Genomic DNA, 19386 nt, shown 5'->3' with positions numbered 1-19386 from the left:
CCCTTAAAGCATTGAAGGAGGTGTCAAGGTAGGCATAAAACAATTTCACCAGTTTGAGCAAAAAACTAAGGAGATCTTCACCCTGGAACTGGCAATACAAAAAGTATCACCTCTTAGCTTTGGAGTTTTTCATGGTGAAGATGACAAGTAAAAGCTTTATGGTAGCATCATGCAAAAATATCTCTTTTGTAAGTATGTGTAGTTCTGAAAAGAACAGGAGGGTACTCTCATTTTGGACAGTATGCTGTGTCTGTCCATAGTAGCGATTCCAAGTGTGAAGTGGTTTATATGGTGTCTGGAGGCAGAGAGGTGTTGAGAGGATACCAACTCTGGATCCTACCCCACGATACACACGTGGATCATGGGATGCTAGATGATCAGTGAGGTGTGTCAGCCTGAGGGAAAGGATGGCAAGGAGGGTTGCCAAGGGTAAAGGGGACCATAGGCTGAAACATGTCCTAGGGTGTAACTGATATTGAAATGGAAATCTTGGGAAACTATGTCGTGCTGGAGGATTTCAGTGGCTTTCCCTGATGCAACAAGGGTATCAACGTTCATTTGATGCTGATGATGAGCTCGCCTTGGCTCCAGTTGATCTGGTGGTCTTCAGCATGGAAGTACTCGAATTCTCCTTTCTTGCAATGGGCTTTGTGTTCATTGAATCTGGTAGGGAGGTCACTGCCTGTCTCACTAATCTACACTTTACCATAGGCAGAGGATCTTGTAAACTCCTGGCTTGCCAGTATGTCTTGGGTTAGGCTGGTCCTTGTAGATCAGCAGGTTCTGCATCTTCAGGGGCACTGTATGGTACACTTAAATATCAGGCTTCTTGAGGATACACTGGATGTCAAGTACTGCCAATGTAAGTGACGGTAATAAAACTAGGGGCCCTAACTAGTTGGCTTTGGGTACAGGTGACCCTTCTGTTGGGGGTGGATCTTGGGTCTTGCACTTGATTTAGCTTGACTCGTATCCATTCTAATGCAGCGCTGTGGTGATATGACAGAGATCTTGAGTGAGATGTTCCTTTTCACGGATATTGTATGCCCTATTAACAATGGCCTGATTGACAGAAGACTGATCTTGGGGTGATGGAGGTATCTGTGTGGATGGCTTTGCGGTAGACACTGTGGGTAAGACTAATGTCCTGCTTTCTGGATACTTCAGCATCAAGAAATAACATGTTGCCATCCCTTTCTTGTTCCATGGTGAACTGGATACTACTGTAAAGCCTATTGAGGTGTTCCAGGAAGGGTTGGAGGTTGTCCTGCCCATGCTGCCAGATAAAAAAGGTGTCATCTACATACCGGAGCCTAATCTTGGGTCTGTGGTTTGCTGAGGCAAAGACATTCTGTTCACATTCTGCAATGAAAGTGTTGATCAGAACTGGGGATATAGGGGATCTCGTGGAGGTTCTAGCCATTTGTTCATACAGTTTATCCCACCAGCAGAGATTAGATGATATGACACAAGTGAGGAACAAGTCATGAAGCTGGTCTGGCTGAGATTGGTGTAGTCCTTGAGGGTGGGATATGCGTGAAGTCTGCCTTGGTGATGGTAGTGGCATCAGAGGTGGAACATATTGATGAAACGGGAGAGAATATTGTGACAGGATTTTTCCATATTTAGTGTGTTTCAATTCCTTTGCATGCTTCACCTGTTTTTGTATTGTAAAGTCTTATTCATTAGTTTGACTCTAAATATGACCATGCGACAGGTGGTCAGACTCTTCCAAGTAAACCTCATGAATAATTATTTACATATAACCACAGGCCACGGTACTGTCTTCTGGTCCATGTGGCTCATCTTGTCACATCATCATTCTGATGGTAGCGTAGTCCATGCACATGTATTTTCCACTTGTGCCACTGTTTGACCACCAAGTTCTCAGCCTATATTCAGAAAGTTTCTTTGAGGATTTCGGGTGAGTTTGTATTTCATTCATGAGAAGTCATCATGCCAAGTCAATTATTTTGCATTTCCCTTTATGCATGTGCAGAACTCTTACTCTCAGTGCTGTTTGCTATGCACAGTTTTGAGACAGAATTAACCTTAGTGCTATATAATTATATGAATAATCTCAACTCTTAGTTTTAGTTTATCGCTTAAAAGACTTGTACCGATGATATCGATACTGTACAGCTAGTGCTAAGTAGCTATATTGCATATCCATACTGAGACAATATGTTGTCACTGCCGCATCTCTCTGCCCTGGGTGAGACAGCCATGCTTTCTAAGTTTTAGTACAGTGTTTAAAAACACCAGGCAGGAAGCTTGATTATAGGCACCTGTTTCTTGCTCATTAGTACATGTATGTATTAGTCTTTTCAACTGCAGTGTTGGACACTGCAGCATTGGCCAGTGAATTGTTTATTTAGGGAGAGGCAGTTGAGCCCGGCACAAGATCTTGTGTGGTTTAAGCATAGATACCCAAGGTGATTAAGTTTGGGGATTTTGTATTCTCATGTGCCAGTGCTGTACTTTTGATTTTTTGCTTCTTTCTTCTTTGTTTCTTTGTAGCTAGTGTGAACAAACCTTTTTTTATTATACATTCTGAGTGAATAAATACATATCATGATTTCTCTTGAAAAAACTGAGCACTACAAACACTCTGACAGTCAAATTATTGAATGCAATAGATATGGAATATCTTGGGTACCGCAATTCACTTGGTGCCATCTTTGTCACATTACAAATCACTTTTACCTCTTTGTAGTATTTTAAGACAATTTTATTCTGATTTTTTATTCCCAATGCATTTTATAATTATTCGATTTAATTGCACATGTTTGTTTCTTATCATTTAATATTTGTGGGGTTTGACCTGTCCCTATCCTTATTTACTTGTGTATATTGTACTGTATAGTACTTTTTAATTAATTTCACTACTGTATAATTGAGTACATTGTATCTGTGATGTTAATGACCCTATTTCTATTTATTTTAACTTAATTTATTTCCCAGGGCCCCATGGAAGACCAAAATTATATGTGAATGGGTCTCCCTGGTAAATCAAAGATAATAATACTAATAATATATTGTAGCCACTGGAAAAGAACATTTTGCCATACAACATCACAGATGAACATGATGTCGTCCGGCTGGAGAGTGAGGCCTTGGATGAGGTTTGTGAACTGGTCGGAGTTCTTGATGTGAAATTCGGTATTGCCCAACAAGGGAAGAAGTAATCAAGTTGAAAGGAATTTTGTCATTCAGGCCTTAATTCCTTTTTCATCTTCTGTTTCTGATGGACATGTGACTGTATTTTAATCCTTTCTGGTGGAGTCACCATAAGTGGTCAGCCTTCAACATCGACAAAAACAAGGACAATAACATGCAGTGGCAACACCATCCTACATACCATTGCCAACATTCACAAGGCAACTCATAAGCTGAATACACTCATGATCTGGAACTAAATAAATCCCCCAATGTGCTCAAAATGAACTGGACTTTAAGATTCAGCTGCTCTATGCTGAAAAAGCTGCATTAAGCGGTATAGTCCCCAGGGAGCTGAGATGGTATTTGGAATGTTTCATGGGCCCGGCCCAATGAGCAGGGATGACAAAATGGAAACACAATATAAAAACCTGTTATTATTATTATGCCTTCTTCTTAAGTCACAGTTCCTGAAATGAAATACCTTTCTGCTAGGATAACTACCCAAGTGCTTGTTGCTGCCTAGACTGCTTTCAAGACGCATGGGGTTGCAAGAGTTTTGGTTTTGGTAAGCGTTTACAGTGGTAACACTTATTCAGACTTACACAAAGACTATTTTGAAAGGTATATGACTTACAGGCTTGACTTGCAGACCTTCTCTGTGCGTTCTATAGCTCCAATGATGTAACAGTGTACCGTATGTTGACTTTGACTCTGAAGTTAACCATGGTATGCATGGATGGTTCCATTTTGAATAAGTATGCACCAGATCACTCATATATATTTGACAGGCAACCTCTAGATCTGCTGGTTAAGTACATCAATGGGCCCACGGGCGATCACTTATACTGTTCGTTCAGCACTGCACTTTGCTTCCATATTGCACGTACATGTACATATTCCGATGCTTCATTTTTCCCGCCAGCAGTTCATAAGCGGAACTTCCAGAAGGTCTGGAGGTGTGAGGGCATTGCATAACCACAGTGGATAAACTTGAGCCACTGTTTTGTTTGGTACTATGCTGGCTGATGCCTCTGTAGCTTCCTTATGTGAATAAAAGCATATGTTGGATTATGCATTTTTTATCAAAACTTTGCCTGAATTCAATCAAAGGCGGATCAACTTGTTCCATGTCTGAATGTACTCTATGTGGCGCATGTATTCGGCTTTGTTTTAGTCATCAAACGGAACACACATGAAATAGAAGTCTCTTGAACAATTTTGTTAGTTTTCATGACACTGGCCGTGCTTTGCTGTCAGTTACCACTGCCGAATAAGGATATCTATTAACTTGAAGAGTTTGTTACCCAGTTTACACAGATATCACTTCAGAAGACGTTACCTGGTCATGCTATTGTTCAGCACAACAGACGTAGCAGACGTGTGATTACCAAAATCCTCACAGCAGCTGCACAGATTTGGCAACTCTTGAGCATTTTTTTTGCCACTCAGTTTTTCCTGTGTATTGGGCATATTTTGAGTGTCTAATTCATTGATGTTCCATAAGTGTACACCATGTGCAAGACAGTCACAAAAGTTCATGGCCACCCGTACAGCCCGGAGGTAGAAAAATTCAAAGGTAGTGTGACAAGCCATGTCCAGTTCCAGTAATTTGTCCCATTTGATGCCATAGTCTTTAAGCCATCAGTTCCTTCTTAAATTGTGATTTTTGTCCCATATTTTGACTGACTTTCTAATGCTACATTCAAGATTTTTAACCAAAACCATACACAAGGTAACATATACAATGTGGTGATTAGTTCCTGCCTGTTATGCACATTTTTCTCATTCATTCATACAATCACAGCAATAAGGAGCCAAATGGTAGTTTTGAATTCAGGCTGTGTGACAGAAGTGAGTTTTCAGACAGTTCACTTTGTTCATTGCTTGGTATGCACACACATGGTATTGCTAAACGGTCAAATTTGAACGTTAGTGTATGAATAGGCTGTGTATGCTGCATACAAGTTTGCAATGAAGCCTACACAGCACTCTACTGCAGGGACAGCTTCACAATGACTTGCAATGAGTGAAGGTCATAAATCTCTAAATGCAATGATGTGACTATAAATGGCAAAAGTCTGTGGGAACACCATGTGAAATCGATTTTTTCTGTAAGAGTGGTGGTTCAGAGAAGAACCGGTGAGTGTAAACTCGATGTTTTGATCAGAGTGCTCTGGTTGTCCTCTGAAGAGATGCTGGTGATTGATGGAAAAATGGAATTCTGGACATTAAAAATAAATGGAAACCCTGATACAACCAGAAAAGAGGCATCTCTGCCTAATGTATAAAAAACATAAATCTTAAGACTTACTTTTTCCCTTCGTAAACAATGACTGGTTCAGCATCCAAGAAAGGAATACATTTGACTTCAAGCAGGGCGTGGTAGAGCGGATGAGTAATGAAGTCACCAACCCACTTGGCCATCATTATTGCCACCATTATAGGAAGTAAAAACTGAATATCATTTGTTATCTCCATCTGCAAATGAATAACATAAATGGTTGGCATCTAACTTTTTCTCTACAAATTCGTCTGAAGGATACCAAGCAACAACCCCTGTAATAAGAAAAGAGTCTAAGCTAAATGCCTTACATGTAACTGGTGTTATACAGGTTCTACAATGGCTTCTCAAACTACAACTCATTGGAATTGTTTTGCAAAACTGGCAAGTACATGCCTTCTGACATGAACACTTTAAAAATCAACCACTTGATTGAAACACTTCCCGTGAGAACTGAAAAAAATATCGCCCCCCCAACAAAACACAAGCTTCCATTTTGTAGCACTCCTGGACATGTGCAGCCTGCTGAACTGGTTACCTGGACGGTGACCTGTCACCACATCCCTTCTGATTGGCTAAAGGCACCCAGCAAGAAGTGCAACTTTAGCCTTTGTCTGCTTTAGTTGGTGTCTCAAGCAATGGCAGCGGAAAGGGGACACTGCCCCCCACACACGTTTTGGACTGAGGGCCTGCCCCTCTCTTCCCCCCCCCCTTTTTGCAGGCCATATAATTGGGTGGGGCTCCATGGATTGAGCTATTAATGGCTGATGCCTTATGGTTTAACAACTGGCCCCCCACTTCGAAAATCGTTCCGTCACCAGTAGTTTCAAGCCACTCCTTGATGTGCACCAAGCAAATACATGCAAACACCATCTTTCTGGTTCTATATGCATCATACATGAGTGTGCATCACCTTTGCTAATTTATGCTAATTTCATTTCATTTCTATTTCTCACATTTCAGCTATACTTGATTGCATTTATTTGACTGTTATTATGAGGATTGCTATTTTATTGTTTCCCAAGGCAAAGTGATTCCTGATTAACACTTCTGGCTTGAAAGAAACTGAGCAACTCAAGAATCATAGAACTTTGGTGTTTCTCTGAAACTCCCGAAATGTTTGCTTCAGTAGAATGTGTAATTTAATACTTATTCTTCACGATTGGGAATTGGGAATCTACTGTTCCCTATAGCCACTTTTCTGATAAAACTTTGTAGACTTGGACCATGCATCTGAAGTCGTAATCTTGTACATAAATGTGGCTATGGAACCCAATACTTCAGTACACTGGACAGGAAATGGCCCTAGGATCAGTCATCCATTCCCGGGATATTTGAACAATAGCATAGGGGACGCTGAACACCCTGTACGACCACCACACCTCCATCTCCATGGAGGAAGACCAGTCTACAACTTCTGCTTTACAGATGACATTGACCTCACGGGCGGCTCAAACCAATCTCCCTAAACAACACCAGAGCTAGCATCACAATGAACTATAATTATTTAACCACTTCGTGCCGGGGTTTGTATAAATGTTGATTCCGCTTGGCCAGGATATTTTTCATTTTCTTCAATTTTCAAAATTTTTTTTTTTTAATTCATATCTTCATTTACAGGACACTTACACCCACACGGATTGTATGGTGGCTACTCTAGTCTGACAGACAACATCTATTGACGCTGGAGTATTTCAGCCAGGCCTGCTGCCTTGTAAAACAAGCCCAGATTGTGCAGTGTTACATATTTTTCTTTTGTTCACGAAACTGGCACAGTGCGCTGCTGACGGCTTTTGAACAGGGGCCAGATTAGCATGCAGCGGTGCTGTGTGGCTCATCGCTGTGGTGGTGGAGCGCCTTTGTCCCCAGTAGTAATCCGCTTGCACTGAATGCCACAAACTGTGGTATACTGTTTCAAAAAAGGCTGGATTATCTCCACTATTGACAGTGAAAAAATGCTGGTAATTCCCAGCAGGATGGTCTTTTGTTACGAGTATGTTCTTTTGTTACAGGGCCCAGTTCCCAGTTATAAGGAGAAAACTGTTTCCAGACACCCACGCTTATTTGACATTGAAAGGCAGACATATGCAAAAGTTGTGTGGCTTCTGAAAAAGGCCATAATGGGCAACATTACAAATCCAAAAAGATCCTAAATCCCAACCAGAGAGCACTGAGAACCTTTGCCATAAAGGAGAAGTGCAGTAGCCCAGAGCAGTCACTTAGAAAAATAAGGGAGCAACAGATGAGGCTGACTGAATTTCAGTTTGGAAAGTATGCCTAAGTGAAGCAGTGAAGAATGAATTGCACATGGCACAGGGAGCAACTAGCCTAATAGTTTAATTGTACATCACTCATTTTGGTAAATTCAACAAACATTTAAGAAATTTTCAAATAAATAATTAAGCCACTAAAAATCTTCTGCAGTGAGGCAAGTTAGCCTGTCTATACTTAAGTGGTTAATTTTGGGTGACTTTCCCTTCGTTGATTAATTAGTTGGAACCCCTGATTTTATACTGGCAGGGTCCTGCTGGGATTTCATTACAGTGTGACTTGAACAACTGAAGGGGTTGTGCCATTTCATCAAAGTCATCCATATCAAAGGCTGACAACTGATCCAGAAAAACAGCTGCTATGACTCTGCTATTGTGCAAAGATTGAAGGATATGGCCTGATAGAAGGGTGAGAAGAGCTTCAACAGTGTATCAGTGAAAAGCAAACTGTCATACATCAAGAAGGGATACTGTTTATAGAACATGGTAGAGAAGTTAGAGACAAGAAATTACTTACACAAATTTGGTTGAAATTTGGTTCTTCAACAGAAGTAGAATTAGGGCTGCTTTACGGGTTACTGGTACAACCCCATATTTCACACTGTGATTGTGGCAAGTGCAATAAATGGGATCGACATAATCCTTGAGCAGTGCTATTGGGAGTGGGTCCCATTCGCATGATTTTTATGGTGTCTGACAAAATATGGCACAGACATTCCTCTTGACCACCAGAGTTCAACTATGTTAAGAAAGTGTCAACCATCAAAAGAAATGAAAAGTCATATATGACAATAACAATTTTCCATCAGGTTATACACCTACCATTATAACTGTAAGAGACATTGTCAGTCTAGACACACCTCCAAAAAAGGAAGCAGCGCCGATTAAAGCAAAAGCCCCAGGGTCCATCCAAGCCCAGTATTCATCAGACTTCACCCCAAACATAGAGACTAAGAGCATACCAATGATCCGTCCATACAGAGCTCCAATGAATCTATTGAGAAAAAATATAAATAAAATATAAGCAGAGAATTATGGATCAAGTCCTATCCCAGCAAAGCTCACCATTTTGTCCCAACAAGCTCTCAGAAAGTACTGACCATAAAGTGGTAGGTAAATATGCTGGCAAAGAGATGACCAAATATTTAAGTACACCAGAAGACCCAATTATCCTTCAAAAAGTCAACTGTTTACATGTATCGTCACAGTTTTCACAAACAGACGAAAGTCTCACCGCAAAGTAAAACTTAGGTTTTGACAAAATGGCATTTGAAGTTGGTCTCTTTTACAAACTCTTATTTTTCCTGAATTGTCTGTTTGAGAAAACCCAAAAATTTGTGTGACTTTTTGACTCTGCATGAAAACGGCACGCATGGTTTTGCCATAGCGCGTGCCAGGTGCAAAATTGTTACATTTGTGTACATTTCCGGAGTCAGATTTGTCTCTTTGTGAAAACTGCAGAACTTTTGCCCTTTTTTCCCCAACATTATATCTATGGAAAACAAATTTGTCTCTTCGTGAAAACTCAAAAGCAGTTTAGTTGAATTTTGCCCCATAGATATCATCGTGACTTGGCTGATTTCAGTAGATTTGGAAAAAAATGATAACACCGAGTTGTGGGCATCACATAGCCTAGTTAAAAGTGACAATATGTTTATAAAGCTTTGGAAGAGCCATCTGAGGTGTCAAGGTTCTGACATAAAGGATGATATTTTAAAAGCAACATGTCAACATCCTGAGATAAATTACCACGGGAATAAATATATACTTGGTCGGTCATAAACATTGAGACCACTTAAGGAGAATGAATGCTGATAATGCCCGAGCTGCAGGTGAAGGGGGAGCCACGATTGTACATTTAAGAGCTGATTACATATTTATTTCATTCATAAATACTCGATTGAGTCAAAAGTCGAAACAAATTTCAAATTATAAATCTCTAATGACTCATTCAACAGTTTTATTTTTTTTCAATACCTCTCTAACCATTTTATGGTATGTTCTTCATACACAATTGCCATATACGGAGAAAGACACGCTTGTGGTAAGAACGGACGTGTATAATAAAATCTGGACTCGCAATGCCCTTAACCCACCTATGCTGAAGTCACTCTTTGGGTCACTTGGTAAACACCTCAAAGAAGCACAGCTGTGTTGTGCACTGCACCAACATGCAAGAGAGTGACCTTGGGCACTTTTGCATATTTGTGCGGGAAAACTAAAGGAGGGTTAATCAGCTTATAGAGATCATTGAATCCACTCGCGGTCATTTTACCGAGCCGAATACAATGCTTTCCTGGCAATGCCCGCATATGTTCTTCCTGACGTCAACAGAAAGGAGCAAACCCACGTATTTGTATTCGGCTCGTTAAAATGGCCGCTGTATGGCTTCTTTTTCATAGGCGTTACAAGTCCAGGTGTTTTATATAGGTGCGTGTTGATAAGTACTACGTGATGTGATACAGAACGGGATGGGTCCACTGCAATGGCAAGGGGCACTAAATCAGCATCCATTCTCAGGCGCAAATGTTAAACAAATGTTAAAGATCGACCAAGCACATATTTATTCCCATTTATAAATACCTTAGGAATAAGAAAAGTAAAACAATTTTAAAAAGTTATAAATATCCAATAGTTTTTGTTCACCAATTTTACTTCTATCTTTTTCAAGCACTCCTCTAGTCATGTTATGGTATCTACTGCTATGAACCAGTGCTTAATTAAAGGAATAAATATGTGCTTGGCTGGTCTCAAATGTGCATTTAAGACTGGCTCAGGAGAATGGACATGAAAATGCCCAAACTACAGGCAAAGGCATTACCAGGATTCATTCTCCTGAGCTGGATCATTAAACATTAGTTTAAGGCCAGCCGAGCACAAATTTATTCCAATTCATTGAATACCTGAGAGTCATAAGAAATCAATATATGATAGATCTCCAATGATTTCACTTTCATTTTTCTGAACACCCCCGTCCATTTTATGGTATATTCCCTGTGCAAGTTGTCCAGAAGAATCTCCACATATGGACTTGGCGTGCACATGGCGTATTCTGCGTGCCATGTCGCATGCAGACTCTTGGCCATAGGGATGGATTAAACTGTCTTGTATCCAGTGCCAGAGCATCTTTTTAACCCCTTCACGCCTGAAGACGGCAACAGTCGTGCCTGGAGAAAAGTCTAATTACCGGGAGACTGCTGTAGCAGCATATACCACGCATGCAACTTTTATTCAGTGTACAGCTGTAATTACTAGAACCTTTGCATTGAATGGAAATCTGGGACAACTTGGAGAGTTGGTTGATTTCCTGATACTCAGTAAATGGGATCTTTTTCATCAGAACACCCCATTGTCTTTGATTGAATACCCTGGGTAATCTCTGTGGAGCGTCGCTCGAAGCCACAGTCACAGCTTACGCAATGCGTTCTGTGTGCTTGGAGCGTGATGAATACAGGCCATTGACATGGTGTGCGTGCCACTGTTTACGGCCCTGCTGGGCTGGGAGCACGTGGGCAGCACCCCAGCACAATGAACTCGGGATATAGATGGGCCATTGTTCAGCGTAATTGGGCATTTGTTTCGTCGAAAAGCAGCGTTTTCTGTAGTGCTGGGTATATATTTGCCTGGCCGCTTCAGTTGCATTACACGATGTCTTCAAGTGAAGAGGAAACTTTGATGGTGACTAGTGGTTCAGATTTTATCTCGGAATCTGAACATAATTCAGAAATTGAAACTAGTGACAGCAATTCTAACAGGCAACCACCGTTAGCAAGGCCTGCCAAGAAGGTCGAGACTTCTTCATCGATTCAATGGATGGCTGATGACAACTTCCCCTGTCGACATGGCTTTCAAGGCACAGCAGTTTTCAAGTGCAAGAACTGGACAAGAACAGCACTCCTCTCGAAATCTTCAAGCAGTTCTTCACCCCAGAACTAGACATTGCACATTGCCAATGAGACCAACCACTATGCCGCTGAACACCTGAAAAGTCAATCGGGAGCAAGTCCAAATCACATGCAAAGCTGGTTCGACACAACACTACACGAGATGTTAATGTTCCGGTCCATGACCATCGTCATGGTACTGATGCCAAAACCCGACTTGAAGTCCTACTGGATGAGAGACTCAATACTTGATACTCTATTTTTTTCCAAATAATATGCCACGCGACAGATTTGTGGACTTGCTATCTGCATTTTGTCGATAACAGCCATGCAGATACAACCGATCGACTCTACAAGCTCTGCCCGGTGGTAAACTAACTGACCAAGAAGTTCAAGTCCGTCTACATTCCATCTAGCAAGATTACTACCGACGAATCTCTTTGGAAATTCAAAGGGAGACTGAAGTTCAAGCAGTACAACCCCAAGAAGCATGCGAGGTTTGACATCAAGGTGTATCGAGTCTGCCAGAGCATGGGGGTTGCCGCTGGATACACCTGGAACTTCAAGACCAGACTGTTGGACTGGCAAGTACGAAAATCATACTTGACTTGAATGCCGATGTTCTTGGCAAAGGGTACACCATTTTCCTGGACAACTGGTTCAGCAGCCCCAATCTGTACCTGAAACTACATAAAAACCAGAAAACGAACGTCGTCGGGACGGTAAGACAAAATTGTCAAGACATGCCCAAGGACTTGTGCTCCTTGAAACTAGAGAGAGGTGATGTTTACTGCTCCAGCGACAAAGGCTTGCTCACCTTGGTCTGGCGAGACAAAAAAGATGTCTGTATGCTGTCCACGATGCACACAGCCGAGATGACCGACACCGGCAAGCGGAACCATAATGGCATCGCTGTGGAGAAACCCAAGTGTGTACTCAACTACAACAAGGGGATGAAGGGTGTAGACATTACAGACCAGTTGGCATCGTCGCACCATTCAGTCAGGAAATCAATCAAATGGAATAAAAAAGTGTTCTTATTTTTGCTTGATGATGCTCTTGTAAACTGTTATCTTGTGTATAAGGAAATTGGCGGCACTGGCAGTTCTTTGTCATTTAGACAAACGTTAGTGAAAAATTTTAGAGTTGCGTGCACCAAATTTGTCAGTGTATCGATATAAAGGTAGACCATCCAGTCTTCCTGGTCCGGGTAGACTGATAGGAAGACATTTTGCTGTAGAAATTCCCCCCAACTGGAAAATGAGCTAGATCATACAAGCAGTGCGATGTTTGCGCTAGAAATGGTAAAAGAAAAGAGACTAAATTTTTGTGTGAAATTTGTCAAGTTCCACTTTGCGCTGCTCCTTGTTTCAAGGTTTATCGAACTTGAATCAATTGCTTATTTAGGCAAAGTTTCCTTTATTCCAAGACATCGTAAATGAAATAGTACATGAAATTTTAGGGCAACTCCTTCAAGGTTTATTATACTTGAATCAATTACTTGTTCATGTACAGGGACATTTTATGTCCTTTCTGGCTAAGTTTCTCACAAGAGTTTTCTCTAATTTCAAGACATTATGTAATGAAAATACTCTCCTTTTTCTTTCCCTTTTTGGCTAAGTTTTTTACTGGAAGGGTCCAGTCATTTCAGAACAAAGTTGTCAACAGAAGAAGAAAGGTGAGAAAATATGGCTGTTGTTTTTCTTGTTTCTGCTTATTTTATAATTATGGGGAAGATTATTTGAGGAAGATAATTTTCAAGGGATGATTCCAAGTTTACTTAGAAGCGGCTGTTTATATTTATCACTACATTCAGAAAGGGGATTTGAATACAACTTGCCAAAAAAAATTACAAATGTGCAAGAAAATTATGTGCGATTTTTGTGCAAAATCAAGCTACATTGCCCATCTGCAGCAAGCATAGACCATGTGAACTTAGCAGGTGCTGTACACTCTGCTGTGGCCTAACGTCCTTGGGTAGTTGGTGTTGTTGCATGAGCAAGGCAAGTGATGGGTGCCTGGTATTATGTTGAACGGGATCAAAATACCCCCGCAACAATCATGAACACACAGAGCCAGCCTGTGCGCAGTGTGTGACCCAGCAAACTTGGCACATAAGGCCTGGTGGCCAATCTAGATGTCTGCAGTTGCCGTTAGCGAAATTGGGAAATAAATCCCAGCAAGCAGGCAGGATACGGTAAAAATATCCTGCCGTCAAGGGATTAATGCAACTAGCATTATCAAATCTCAACGGGAATTATCAAATGTTAATCCAACGTCATGTTGCGTGTTGTGGAATAGGAAAACTGTCTAAGAAATTTATGAATAATCATTTAAGACCAGCCACACAAAGGGTTCTCACCCAACTGGAATAGCTCAAATGTATAAGGTATTTATGAATGAGGAACAATGCCATTCTTAAAGTTAAGTGTCAACATCATGAGACAACTTATAACAGAAAGAAAATATTGACCAAATATCACTGATGTTAACTTCTTAGATTATTTATCATGAGATGATTTGGCAAAAAAGAATTACCCCTTAAGGTGTTGCAGGTATAAAGTCATAAGTTTAGCCAAGTGACGCCATAGGTGTAGGTTGTCTTTAAACCCAAGACAGTGTATACACCATGTTCCTGTGCATTTTTTGTTTATAATGAAATTTTGTCTATATTTTATTGATTTTGCTTGAAATTTTGATATGCCTAATGTTCTGAGTACATTTTGATTATTTGCTCTTTCTAGAGAAGTGTTGGATATTGTGTTGTACCAAGGATGGTAGATGTAAAACTCTTCAAATACAACATCTTGTTCTTTTTTTTTTATTGGCATTAAAAAAAATGAGATGTCAGCATCTAGCAGTGCTCTAAACACACAGGTACTGAAGTAACATTGCACAATGTACGGTCAAAGAGTCATTCACCAATGTGTGGTTTGGGTCTACTAGAGAATAACTACCTAAAGGACCTACAATTTGTATATTTCCCTAGTGTCATTATACCATTATGTCAGTGCTTGATTCTTGGTCTTGTTGAAGAATGGGCATGCGTGTCAACACTACCTTTGTTTCCCTAAAATCGATGGTAAAATCGAGGGTTAAATCCATTCCCTCCTTTCTGCAATAAAGCAAGTGCCAACACTGTCTGTCAAGAGACAACTAACAAGTGAATTTACTTTGGATGAACTGTTAGAGACAAACAGAATCGTATTTCAAGTAGCCAAGGATAGATACTGAGAGCTGAAGATCTTAAGATGGCAGTAACCTGAATCTGGCAAGTCCTGACACCCTTAGCATTAAATTATGCTATCTCTTCAGGCAACCGCCAATGACATACAAGGAGCTCTGTTTATTCATTTTTTGCCATATAAGCATGTTTCCCAAAGCTCATTTGAGTAATAGTTGTTTCAAGGGAAATCTAAACCACTTCCGAAACACATATGTTCAGATTTTAAAGGTGAGACATTGGCTGTTTTGAATTCACTTGAAAATGGCAATGAAATGCCAAATTTGAATGACACTCTAAGTTTGAGTCTATTCTGGCAGATGTCAGTCAACTGCAAAGAGGCATCAAAACCTTGGATGCAAAACTGTCTTCAGTTTTCAACAAATTTGACAATTTCTGTTCTGACAGAGAGAAGATTCATGAATTGGAAAAGGGACGTCAAGATCTAATGGCCACCATTAACATGATAATGAGCAGTGACAATCCAGGGCACAACACCTGTTCACAATCAAGGGAGTTATCTTGTTCCGCTCAACTTTGTGCTTCCAGTATGACCCCTTCAAGAACTCCAAAGTGGTCAGTGACAACAGAAAATTGATTTACTGTTCTTCCATCAGACAATGGCACTAAGGGCAACACTGTGCATGAAGTAACAGTTAATCGATTCCTATTATGTTATTTTGAAGCAATCATCATAAGATAACATCAGTAATCAATAAATTTAAGCTCCCACCCCATATATTTCCAGGAACAACTTGATCATTAGAGGAAAGATCAGACAGACTGGTATGGGGCACTTGCAAACAAAAGTAGGACTTGTACTGATGTGATGATTATCGGTGACTCCATGGTCAAACACCTGAAGCACCTGATTTCAGATTCCAGCAATTCCATGAGAATATGAAAGTACCGCAACACACCCTTAGTGACATGTTTTTGTATTTGCTGAGAAGCTGCATCCTTCAATCTGGTGGTCACTAGAATTGTTGCCCACAAATTGGGATTGACTCTTGGGGCTGTCACTACTGCAGGGCTTCCCAGTAAAGCAAAGTTGTTGGCAATTTTTGTGTCCATTTCCTTTTTATCGGCAATTTATTGGCTTTATCTGTCAATTCTGGAAAACTTCCTGGCCTGAGGCCTTGTTAGCAACTAAGATTGTTAAAGTCTCCATGACCAGTATGGGGGGAGCCAGTTGCCAAATTACTGGTCAGTTTGAAACTTTGCTGAAGATCTTAGCAGGCACCCTGCCAACTGAAAAACTTGTTTTCAAAATCGTCATAGCTGTGCCTTGCCTGTCCTCACAGCTGCATCAGATTGCTTTCATTCCTGTTTAGTAAGATGACTTACATAACACTCACAACAACAATAGAAGAAAATAAAGTCTTTATTTTCAGTTGAATTTCAAAGTCAAAGAGTCTCAATGTCCAGACAAGGCACACGGCCCCCACCCATTTTTTGAAACAACATTTGCATTCCTCTCCTGGTATAATATATTTGTCCAGATTGATTTACCAACCCATACTACTAGGTTTCCGAATGTGCATGCGCAGGCAGTTGGCAAAGTTCGTTAACGTCCATTTGTTGGAAATATACCAACCCTAAAGGAACGACACTCAATGTGGTAACCAATCTACAGTGTCAGGTAAACCTCCCTTAACCTCAGCTCACCCAGTGTCTTACAGAATAACAATGAACAACTGTTTTATTGGTTCAACACTTTTTACAAGACAATCCAACAGAGAAGCCTTTGACTCTTCACAAGTTTTATGACTTAATAAATGCTACAACGCTAATTTCTTTACGTACAAGATTATAAGACTATGTGTCATTATTAACTCTCGTTTATCAGGACAAGTATTAACCCACAGTGGCAATAATCCTCGCTTTGGCATCCTGTACAATCAACAATAAAAAGTCATGTGGCTGCACACACTGATCCAACTTAACCCTTTTGTACCTGTTGCCCCCGAAACCAGCCCGAAATTGGTCTCCTATTTGTTGTGCGGTATCATATTAAGGCAACCTATTATATTAATAGCGACCTCTATAGTTATATTGGAATGAAGTTTGGGACTTCCTCTTTCAGATGCAATAAAGAAAGATGACTGTTGCTATAGAAAAAAATGACGTAATGACCTTTCAAAGGTCAGAGCACCCAGCTTTTCCAAAAGTTTCGAACGTCTGACATATACGGTGAATGTACTTGCACAATGCACAGGTAGTTACAGCAATGTTTAGAGGCATTCTTGCAAATGTGACAAAGTAAATCCAAAATGACAACAAAAACGTCACGTTTACACTGGTGCTTTTGACATGTTTGCATGCCAGCCTCCGAAAGAACGCCATTTTCTTCTTTTAGAATTCTTATACTTTCAATTCCTTTCACTTCATCTCAAATTAGCAACGTTGGCCTCCCTTTGGTTATCACTGAATTTTATTTTCTGTGACACTTGACCTGCATTTTTTTAAAATAACTTTGTTCTTCAATTCTTGCAAATTTCCCCTGACCTACTTACTCAGAGTTTCAGTTGAAGCGAGACTTCTACTTATGTACATGTAATTGAATTTTTTATGTGTATTTTGAAGAAACAAGAAGTTACTGTTTTAACAGACAAAAATAACACGTATTTTGAAGTCATTGATACCAGAACATAAACTGTTCGTAACCTTTTCGAATCATGGTGTCTTCTTGCAAAAGTTCCTGCAGCAGTAACATAAACCGAATATCAACACTGATGCTGGAACGAGTTTTGACAGGTATAAAGTTGTTTTATTACATGTATCTTCCTTGAAAACATGACAGGGTTTCAAGCAAATGATACGTAACAGTGCTTGGGTTTGAAAAGGAAATTAGTATGTTTGTTATGTGTGGGCCTACCTATAAAATAGTTTTCTTGAAACCACTAACGACATTGTTGGCAGACTGGGCAATATTTCATTTTCCTTATCGTTTCACAGCCATATAAGTTCAGTACAGTTTGGAACAGGGCCCAAGTACAACATATCCTTCATTGACCTAGAGCTTGGATTTCTGAAGTGCCTCATTGGTGAGGATATTTTCATCACACTTGCACACAAGACTAACATCAATGTGTGCAAAAGTCCTCCAGATATCCCAAACCCAGAGGATGAGTATGTAATGTGGTAAGTACTGGACCCCCACAGATGCTACTGAAATGAGAGCCTTTATTGGCATCAATTTCTGGAAAGTCAACCAAGGGGGAATTGCAATCACAAAAAAACAATGTAGATTACTTACAGCATTGGTACAACAAGACCTGATGAGATATTGGATCCACAGGACCAACAAGCCATTGTGAAATACAAGACTAGCACTGTCAAGAGAGGCACATAGCTAAACTCCCAGTGGGTTTGCCTTGAGAAGAGATGTTGTATGGCTTCTTCACCAGTCAAAAAAAGTAAAGTGGCAACTGTGAATAACAAAAGAACTCTAGTTATAAAAGTCCATTCAATGAAATGAATTTTCTCTGTAGTGACTTTTCTTTGAAGACAAGTGCCTCATGTCTTCCACAAGGTCATCAAAGCAGGTCATTTTTGTAACATTTCCAGAACATTCTCCCCCCACCTACACGTGAATTGAGTCTACAATAGAATACCTTCAAGATTATCATACAAATGCATATTATTCCAAGGGCCTTACGCCCTTCGCTAAAATCTCTATAAACTGTAGTGTGCCCTTTATTCCACAATGCCTAGTGAGGCAACCACTATATTCTTCCTCTATTTCAGAAATAAACCAGCGTTGGAAACAAAGTGGGGAGGATGGGAGGGAGTTAATCTGGGTACATATTCTCTAGTAGACTCAACCCCAATGTAAGTGGGGGAAGAGTATACAGCATTCAATCTACCCAGATTACCATACAAATGTAGAGAAGCACTGAAAACGGGAGATAGGGTTTGGCGAGTATATAGTACGAAAGATGATAGTTAGAAATGATATAGGTGGAATGAATGTGGTGAAAATCTCTGTGCGTACAAGAAAAAATTCAGTAGTGATAGTAATTGCATCAGACTCATCATTAGAAATTGTCTGATTGATGGTAACAGTTGCTGGCAAAGGGATGGGATGGCCGGTATCAATATTTCTGCGATTTTTGTGGAGAGGACTACCAGCCCAAGTAGCTCTGCAAATGCCTGGTATGGAAACACCTTTAAATTATGCCCAGGAGGAGAGGGCCCTGACATCATGAACATGAATGTGGCATCTTCACTGCTCATCTGGAGTGATAGGCCAGTTTATGTTAGCAAATTTAATAGCTGAATCCACCTGGCAACTGTGTCTCTAGAAGCTGGGCGGTGGGGACAAGTCGTGGTCACCAGCAGTTGAGAAATGGAGCCTCTGATATCTTTAGCTCTTCCAAGGTACCATTTAAGGGTTCGCACTGGGCACAAAGTCTGTCAAAGGAAAAGGCTGAGTGTGACTGGATGGAAGGAATGAAGATATCCTCTATCAGCTGACTAGTAGAGTTGCCTCGATTGGATCTACAGCCTGCCCTCTGCGCCAGGATTGAAATGTCATAGTCAGCTGTTGTAGATTTTCTGTGT

General features: G+C 40.5%; 1 protein-coding gene across 7 annotated transcripts in view; it reads right to left on the bottom strand.

The window, feature by feature from the left end:
• LOC110988817 (chloride channel protein B-like) overlaps positions 1-19386 on the bottom strand; it is a 167512-nt gene that overhangs the window by 23413 nt on the left and 124713 nt on the right. For all 7 annotated transcript variants that reach the window (XM_087137605.1, XM_087137607.1, XM_087137608.1 and 4 more), the window contains 3 exons: positions 18080-18251; positions 8536-8707; positions 5474-5640 (listed from right to left, as the gene is read on the bottom strand). In XM_087137605.1, the coding sequence (XP_086993731.1) occupies positions 5474-5640; positions 8536-8707; positions 18080-18251 (511 nt within the window). The remainder of the gene's footprint in view (positions 1-5473; positions 5641-8535; positions 8708-18079; positions 18252-19386) is intronic.

The sequence above is a fragment of the Acanthaster planci genome, linkage group LG06 (assembly GCF_054643075.1).
Source record: "Acanthaster planci isolate LZ-2023a linkage group LG06, COTS_SCS, whole genome shotgun sequence".
NCBI classification, from domain to species: domain Eukaryota; kingdom Metazoa; phylum Echinodermata; class Asteroidea; order Valvatida; family Acanthasteridae; genus Acanthaster; species Acanthaster planci.
Note: the sequence above shows the minus strand (reverse complement) of the source record. Positions and strands in the feature narration are given on the sequence as shown.